General features: G+C 52.3%; 5 protein-coding genes across 5 annotated transcripts in view; 2 read left to right on the forward strand and 3 right to left on the reverse strand.

Moving 5' to 3' along the window:
* Window positions 1–85: 85 nt before the first annotated feature.
* On the reverse strand, window positions 86–454 carry PPTG_24411 (hypothetical protein; the record flags this gene model as incomplete). The annotated part of the gene is made up of 3 exons (XM_008917000.1): window positions 86–187; window positions 272–340; window positions 404–454. The coding sequence occupies 3 exons, from the start codon at window positions 452–454 to the stop codon at window positions 86–88; spliced, it is 222 nt and encodes a 73-aa protein (XP_008915248.1).
* Window positions 455–567: 113 nt separating this feature from the next.
* PPTG_18707 (alanine-tRNA ligase) lies at window positions 568–3,741 on the forward strand. Its single transcript, XM_008916944.1, has one exon. It carries the CDS (start codon window positions 643–645, stop codon window positions 3,625–3,627), a length of 2,985 nt encoding a protein of 994 aa, XP_008915192.1. The 5' UTR covers window positions 568–642; the 3' UTR covers window positions 3,628–3,741.
* PPTG_18708 (hypothetical protein) lies at window positions 3,645–4,841 on the reverse strand. Its single transcript, XM_008916945.1, has one exon. It carries the CDS (start codon window positions 4,807–4,809, stop codon window positions 3,697–3,699), a length of 1,113 nt encoding a protein of 370 aa, XP_008915193.1. The 5' UTR covers window positions 4,810–4,841; the 3' UTR covers window positions 3,645–3,696.
* A 65-nt stretch (window positions 4,842–4,906) lies between these two features.
* Window positions 4,907–8,095, forward strand: PPTG_18709 (hypothetical protein; the record flags this gene model as incomplete). The annotated part of the gene is made up of 5 exons (XM_008916946.1): window positions 4,907–4,957; window positions 5,021–5,089; window positions 5,174–5,265; window positions 5,352–5,427; window positions 5,498–8,095. The coding sequence occupies 5 exons, from the start codon at window positions 4,907–4,909 to the stop codon at window positions 7,508–7,510; spliced, it is 2,301 nt and encodes a 766-aa protein (XP_008915194.1). The 3' UTR covers window positions 7,511–8,095.
* A 140-nt stretch (window positions 8,096–8,235) lies between these two features.
* The window catches only part of PPTG_18710 (hypothetical protein), a 964-nt gene continuing 907 nt past the window's right edge, over window positions 8,236–8,292 (reverse strand). Inside the window, exon 2 of the mRNA XM_008916947.1 lies at window positions 8,236–8,290. Within this exon, the coding sequence (XP_008915195.1) occupies window positions 8,255–8,290 (36 nt within the window). The 3' untranslated portion in view covers window positions 8,236–8,254. The remainder of the gene's footprint in view (window positions 8,291–8,292) is intronic.

Genomic DNA, 8,292 nt, shown 5'->3' on the forward strand with positions numbered 1-8,292 from the left:
GCTCGATCTCTATGATAACCACCAACATACCAATGGATACCCCTAATATCAGCACTACTGTTCGCCCAACAGCACGATTGGGTTCTCACACACACACGTCGTCGAGCAGCTTGTCCGCCTTACGCTCCAATTTACGATCTCTGTTCTTGATATACAGTTCGTCCGCTACTGTACTTGAAGACACTTGCTGCAGCAGTCAAAGCACAGCTAGTTAGCCGTTGTATGTGAGCTCTAAAGACCAAGATGCAACCGAACTAGACTGTTACCGCACCTCTCGAAAGAGTGCTACAAACACCATCTCCTTGACTCTCCATGGCATATCGCGCAGCTGTGAAGCCGACTACAGTGAGGAGATGCTAAGTAAGATGCGTTGTAATAGATAGAGCGATGGTGTAAGCCTTACAAGGTGCGCTAGCCCGGGCAGCGTTGCCAGTTCTTGATGCAGGCGGTCCATGTTTCGCAAAGTGATGGTCACTTCGTGTATGGTACATTAATCGGCTCTGAATAACTGCGTCAATCAGTGTTTCATCCAATCACGAATTTCAATAATCACTTTTCAATTCTGCCCAATCACAACGTGCTACTCCCTTTTAGATCGCTGGACAAGGCATCACTTCCGCATTAGACGGCAAGAATCAAGCCATGAGCGGACTAGAGAGCAAGGTGACGTCGCAGGAGAAGGCCGTGGCGGCCTCGGACGTGCGCGTGGAGGCACTTGAGGGACAGGTGGCTGACCTGTCCCCCTTCTCGGTGGAGAACTGGCCCGCCGCGCGCATCCGTAAGACGTTCGTCGAGTACTTTGAGAACCAGAAGGACCTTCCGCATACTTTCTACAAGTCTTGCCCCGTGGTGCCTCTGGACGACCCGACGCTGCTGTTTATCAACGCTGGTATGAACCAGTACAAGCCCATCTTCCTGGGTCAGGTGGACCCTTCACACCCCATGGCCAAGCTCGTGCGCGCCTGTAACTCGCAAAAATGCATCCGTGCTGGCGGTAAGCACAACGACCTGGATGATGTGGGTAAGGACGTGTACCACCACACGTTTTTCGAGATGCTGGGCAACTGGAGCTTCGGCAACTACTTCAAGAAGGAGGCTGTGCACTTGAGCTTCACGCTACTCACTGAGGTCTTCGGCATCGACAAGGACCGTCTGTATGCTACCTACTTCGGCGGCGATGAGAAGCAGGGACTGCCTTCCGATGAGGAAACTCGCGAGATCTGGCTCAACTACCTTCCTGCCGAGCGTGTGCTTCCTTTCGGCTGCAAGGACAGCTTCTGGGAGATGGGAGACGTGGGTCCGTGCGGTCCGTGTACCGAGATCCACTACGATCGCATCGGTAACCGTGACGCCTCCAAGCTCGTGAACGCTGACCTGCCCGATGTTATTGAGATCTGGAACAACGTTTTCATCCAGTTCAACCGCGAGCAGGACGGTAAACTCGTGCCGTTACCGCACAAGCACGTGGATACCGGTATGGGTTTCGAGCGTCTGGCTTCGATCCTGCAGGGCAAGGACTCGAACTACGATACGGACGTGTTTACTCCTCTGTTCGCTGCTATCCAGAAGTCCACCAAGGCGGCTCCGTACACTGGTAAGCTCGGTAAGGAGGACCCGGACAAGAAGGACATGGCCTACCGTGTGGTGGCGGACCACGTGCGTACGCTGACGTTCGCTATCACGGACGGCGCTGTGCCCAGCAATGACGGCCGTGGTTATGTGCTGCGTCGTATTCTGCGTCGTGCTGTACGTTACGGTCAGCAGTTCCTGAACGCGCCTAGCGGCTTCCTCACGGAGCTGGTGCCCGTTGTGGTGAACATGCTGGGTGAGGCCTTCCCGGAGCTGATCCAGAAACAGAAGGAGGTAGAGGAGATTATCCTGGACGAGGAAAAATCTTTCGGTCGTACTCTGAACAAGGGTATTGAGCGCTTCAAGAAGATTGCTCAGGGTATTCGTGAAGCTAACAAGCTTGTGGTGCCTGGAGAGGACGCGTTCTTCTTGTACGACTCGATGGGTTTCCCTATTGACCTGACAGAGATTATGGCTGAAGAGGAGGGTATGACTGTGGACATTAAGGGCTACGAGGAGTGCATGCGTCTGCAGAGTGAACGCTCCAAGATGGACCGCAAGAAGGGCGGCAGCAACGGTGCTCGTCCGCTGGTTCTGGAGGCCCGTGAGACCAGTACACTTGCTGGCAAGCACATTAGCGCTACGGACGACATGGCCAAGTACGAGTGGAACATCAAGACTCCCGCGAAGGTGGTTGCTATCTTCACTACCACCGAGTCCAGCTCGGACTTCGTGGACGAGGTGAAGGCTGGCGACTTTGAGCGTGTGGGTGTCATTCTAGACAAGACGTCATTCTACTCGCAGGCTGGTGGCCAGATCTACGACACGGGTGTGCTGTCTGCGGCCAACTTTAAGCTGGACGTGGACTCTGTCGAGTCGTACGCTGGTTACGTGATGCACATGGGCCCTATTGCTTCGGGCTCCATCAAGGTTGGCGACTCTGTGGAGTGCCAGGTGGACTACGCTCGTCGTGCCAAGATTGCCCCCAACCACACCATGACGCACGCTCTAAACTTTGCGCTGCGTAAGGTGCTGGGCACTGTTGTGGACCAGCGTGGATCGCTTGTGGACGAGTCGCGTCTGCGTTTCGACTTCACTAACAACAAGGCGCTGAAGCCCAACCAGCTCGCTGAAGTGGAGGCTATTTGCGACGACATTATCAAGCAGCAGCTGGAGGTGTACACGCAGAACTCGGCTCAGGCGGAGGCCAAGCGCATCCAAGGTCTGCGTGCCGTATTCGGTGAGACATACCCGGACTTCGTTCGCGTTGTTTCCATTGGCCAGCCCATTGCTCCGATGCTTGAGGACCCGGAGAACAGCAATTGGAGCAACTTCTCGGTGGAATTCTGCGGTGGCACTCACTTGAAGAACACCAAGGAGGCCAAGAAGTTTGTGTTGTATGAGGAAGGCGCCATTGCCAAGGGTATCCGTCGTGTGTCCGCCTACACGTGCGATCTGGCTGTTGAAGCCGAGGAACGTGGTGCCAAGCTGCAGGCTGAACTCGATGCTATCGACAAGCTGGACGGCAACGAGTTCGTCGAGAGTGTGTCGGCCTTCAAGCCTGTGCTTGATCAGGCGTTGATCTCGCTGCCGTTGAAAGACAAGCTCCGGAAGCAGGTGGACGGTCTGGTGACCCGCGTCAAGAAGATCAAGAAGGAGGCTGCTGCTGCTCGCGCTGCCAACGGTGTTCGTGACGCTACTGCTGAAGCCACGAAGGCCAAGGAGGCTGGACAGGAGATCGTCATCGTCAAGTTCGACGTCGGCACGGACTCGAAGCTTGGTCGTGAGATGCTGGAGGCCATGAGCACCATCATCCCCACAGGCAGCTTCATGATCTTCAGTACCGACTCGGACGCCAACAAGACGGCGGCCTTCACGCAGGTGAGCCAGCACCACGTCGACACTAAGCAGCTGGACGCCCGCAAGTGGGTGAACCACGCCATGGCTGTGATGAAGGGCAAGGGTGGCGGTAAGGACGCTCTCAACGCCACGGGTCAGGCCAAGACGGTCGAGAAGGTCGACGAGGCTGTGACACTCGCCAAGTCCTTCGTCCAGTAAGCAGGGGGCGACGTCGTTACGCTCTAACTGGTAAATGTCATGGATTCTTTTTCCTGCATAGAATCTGTTCTACATTTGTTTGGGAGCGGTTTGCAGCTCAACTACAGTGTCCACCACTTTCCTTTGGTGCTCTTGAAGCTCTTGATATTCCCATCGCTCCACTTCGTCAAGAAAAGGATCCTTTATCTGCTTGTCAGCATCTTGAATCCCCAGTAGCTCCTCAATCACTGCAGCGCCGCAAAACGGAACATACGTCTCCGAATATCCTCCTTCATGAGCAAACACAATCCGTCCTCCACACAGTCGCTTGGCCGCTTCGCTCAATTCATGTGCCATGAATCGGAACACACTACTACTCAGAATCATCGCTGCTAATGGATCTGCATACGACGCATCAAACCCCGATGATACCAGCACAAAATCCGGTTTAAAACTTTCCAACGCGGGGACTACGACACTCTTAAACGCGTATTCGTACGCCCCGGACCCGGATCCTGGTGGCAAGGGCAGATTAATGTTGGATCCAAGCCCCTTTCCTTCTCCTCGCTCGATAATAGCTCCACTATCTGCCGGATAATTGTTCGCTTGATGAAGCGACACGAACAACACGCGGTTGTCGTCGTAAAAAGCTTCTTGGGTCCCATTGCCGTGATGGACATCATAGTCCACAATGGCGATCCTCTTGATCCGAGTCGTGTATGTCTCCAGCAAATGTTTAGCAGAAATGGCTACATTGTTAAGTAGACAGAAGCCCATTCCTCTATCAGCGACAGCATGGTGTCCAGGTGGACGTGTGAGGGCGTACGCAGTGTTCACTCGACCGTCCATCACTGCGTCGACAGCAGCGAGCACTCCTCCAGCCGATAGCTGCGCAATGTCGAAGGCGAACTGAGAGAATGGGGCTTCCTCACCGGCATTGCCACCTTCTTCCCGAGCAGAAAGTCGCTCCATCTTTTCCACATATCGACGGGTATGCACTCGCTCTAATTGAGCTTTAGTCGCGATCAAAGGCTTGATTGGCACAAGTTGATCCAACAATCCAGACACTGCTAACAGCGAGTGGAAGCGACGCTTGGTCTCCGGTGACTCCCAGTGACGGAACGGCTCTACTAATGACGAGTACTGCTGGCTCCATGGCCGATGCCACAAGTAGCGCTCGTCGAAGACGTAGCCAACCTTCATCCCGCTTCAAGATCAAGATCGTTTTGTGTGCGGCACACCAACAATTCCGAAGACACATGATGTGGTTACACAGATATGACAATCGCGGTGCATCGCAATGGACCGCCTGCATCAAGAACTGGCAACGCTGCCCGGGCTAGCGCACCTTGTAAGGCTTACACCATCGCTCTATCTATTACAACGCATCTTACTTAGCATCTCCTCACTGTAGTCGGCTTCACAGCTGCGCGATATGCCATGGAGAGTCAAGGAGATGGTGTTTGTAGCACTCTTTCGAGAGGTGCGGTAACAGTCTAGTTCGGTTGCATCTTGGTCTTTAGAGCTCACATACAACGGCTAACTAGCTGTGCTTTGACTGCTGCAGCAAGTGTCTTCAAGTACAGTAGCGGACGAACTGTATATCAAGAACAGAGATCGTAAATTGGAGCGTAAGGCGGACAAGCTGCTCGACGACGTGTGTGTGTGAGAACCCAATCGTGCTGTTGGGCGAACAGTAGTGCTGATATTAGGGGTATCCATTGGTATGTTGGTGGTTATCATAGAGATCGAGCTGCGGCGCGGAAGAAGGAGGAGAGCTATCGAGCGGACTTTATGCAAGTGACTGCTGCGGAGCTGGCGGTACGTCGTACTTGTACTCTGTTTTGATGGGTCAAGTAGCAAGATGGTTAATGTTGCAATTCTACTGTAGAGACTGGGAGCGCCGGCGTTGATTACGTGGCAGAAGCTTGTGTTTGACAAGGAATGCTGCGCACAGGCGTTTCGACTGTTGCTTACGCGGATCAAATCGTCGCGACGGAGTGTGGCTAGCGGAGTTAGCATCAATAGTTCATCACTACTTGCAGCACGCTATGCTGCTGGGTCGCGTCACAGCGAAAGAAGTCGACATGGAAGTGACAATAATGCACTGGATAACGATGATCATGGAGAAAAACAAAACGACACCACTGAAAATGAAGAAGCTGAAGATCGCATTAGGTTTCCCCCTTTGAAACCGACTCCAGATCCCGTTCGTCGGCTCTCAGCTACTCGAAAGAAAGGAGTCAGCTCTACTTCCCGGTCCACCACCAGCAACAAGAGCATAGGGCTGGATTGGAACTTTGACACAACGATTGACACACCTCCTGAAGAAGACGAGCTTCACGATGATACTATCCATAGGTCATCTGAGAGAACCACCCAGATAGAGCGAACGATCCGTCACCAGACAGGAGCTGGTATTTCAATCGAGCGGACATTCCCAAGCAAGGCGTCGTCCTTTGCGTCGAAGTTCAGAAAGAACGCGTTGCAAGCCTTGCAAGAAGAAAACACCGCGTTATCAAGCGAGAATGCCAAATTGCGGGACGAAGTGAAGCAACTGGAGGCTCTGAATGTCGTGCTCCAGTGTGACAATTCCAACAACAGAATGCTGGATGTTCATCTGGATTCAGTCGAGTTTGCGCAGAAACGAATGAGACTATTGCAGGCACAGAACGTACAACTTCAGCGACAAGTAACTCTACTACAAGAGGCAATGCAGGCCCATGAAAACGCCGAAACGAATTTGATGTCTGCGCTGAACAACTGGCGCGATGTGATTGAAGCTGCAAAGGAAGAAGCTAGAGCTGCTGGTGCCGACCAGAACGCGACAGACTCACCGACTGAGCCAGAAGAGACTGGAACTCGACAGCCCATCAAGTGGGTGTTGGCTGTGCCTGATACACTCCTGGATGAACTGAAGCGAGTGGAAGGACAGATTCGAGGAGCATCAAAGGCTGCGAATGCCTGTTTCGAGACAAAGCTCCGTGTGAGTCCGTTGTCAGCCTCATTCTTGCGTATCGAGGACACTTCGCTAAAGATGAGTGAGATCTACAATGGAGGACCATTGAGTCTGGCACACCTACGAATTGAAAGAGTGAAGCAGCTAGAGAATGCGCTTGCCTCTGTGTCAACGCAGCTGGACGAATTGAGTGCTCAAGTGTTGCAGCGTTTCCCTCCGAAAGTCTCAACCACTGATCCACTGCGCTCGCGTGCGTATGAACTGGGAAGGAGTGTGCGAGAATTGCTTCTTGAAGTTGGGGCTTTTGGTGTTGTGGTGCCGACGCCGTCGACTAAAAATGCTGCTGCAATAATCGATGAGGGTGTTACAATTGGAGATATTATGAAGGTGCTGTCGTTGACTACAGGAAGAGGATCACAAGGTGTGAAAGATCGCGAGAAGCAAGCAAAAATGATGCTGAAGCAGCTTCATGCAAGGCATGCTGCTATTACGAACAACCTGGTTGCCGCTCGGAGGGAGGCAGAGTACTGGCGAACTGCTTGGCTTACGCAGGATGATATTCTCCGCAGGTTGGCCAAGCGTGTACGTAACCTTGGACAGAAGAAGGTGGAGTGGTGTCAGCATTATTTATTGATTCCCATGGTGAACTTATCTGAGGTGTTTACCTCGTTTCAACAAGCCTATGATGAGAACACAACTCGTCCGAATCCGTACTTGCCGCTACTAGTGGAGACTTTGAGCATGGAACACCCGATGCTGCAGGATGCACTGCAACAGTGGCGCGAGTATTCGAAGGATGTTCAACTGAAGATGGATGAGTTGATTGCCGACTACGAAGCCAACCGACTTGTTCTCCTCGCGTCTTCAGATGATCCGGCTACGTCAGTGTCCACATTGGACGCCGATACCCTCTCCTGTACGAGTCAACAAGTTCCAGTACGTTGAGCGTAAATAACAGAGTGACGCGTTTGGTGAGAGCTCAGCTTTCTGAAACTTCAGCTTCGCTCTGTGGGAATGTTTTCCAATGCGACCATAATAGAGTCGTCAAGTGTGCACACGAGAACCGTGACGTTTGGCGGGCCTGGAAGATCGTGGAGCCCTGTGCAAGTGCTACCACCACCCAACTACAGTGAGCACCGGAACAACGTAACGCTCTTGCGGGCAAGGATCGCCATAGTTTTGTTCTTGAGCTTGTGAGGTGCGGAAAGACTCCGGCAGATATCGAGCACATCACGATCAGCATCTTCGATGCTCCACTTGCTACTGCCGAATGAGAAACCGTAGACACGGTAGCCAGGACCGCGTTGGGCTCCCGCATTTCGCTTTGGTCACACTTATCGAGCATCTTATTCTGCTGACACAACCAGGAGTATCGCCGGTCAATTCATTTGAATCTTGTCGCCGATCATTTGAAGTGTTTGGCGCCAGCATTTCATGTGTTATACCAACAACAACAAAAACATCAGGATACCATACCTGGTAAATTTTCATCTAATGTAAATTCTATTTGATCGGTTGTCGACATTCCCCTGTAAACTGTCTGCTCAATTTAAGACCTGAAAGGAAACCCTGCTGAAGTCGACTTAACAACAAAGTTGCGACAATTTTATGAAGTTCGTCGCTTGGAAGCTCTATCGATCAGTACGGACATCTGCAGATCGTACTACACGATAATATCGTGTAGTACGATCATATTATGATTATCCGGTTGGCTACAGTACAAGTTA

The sequence above is a fragment of the Phytophthora parasitica genome, assembly GCF_000247585.1.
Source record: "Phytophthora parasitica INRA-310 unplaced genomic scaffold supercont2.92, whole genome shotgun sequence".
In the NCBI taxonomy this organism is placed as follows: domain Eukaryota; phylum Oomycota; class Peronosporomycetes; order Peronosporales; family Peronosporaceae; genus Phytophthora; species Phytophthora nicotianae.

Excerpts from the sequence above, each read along its gene's own strand:
- PPTG_18707 (XM_008916944.1), top strand. The coding sequence starts at position 643 with ATGAGCGGACTAGAGAGCAAGGTGACGTCGCAGGAGAAGGCCGTGGCG.
- PPTG_18708 (XM_008916945.1), bottom strand. The coding sequence starts at position 4,809 with ATGAAGGTTGGCTACGTCTTCGACGAGCGCTACTTGTGGCATCGGCCA.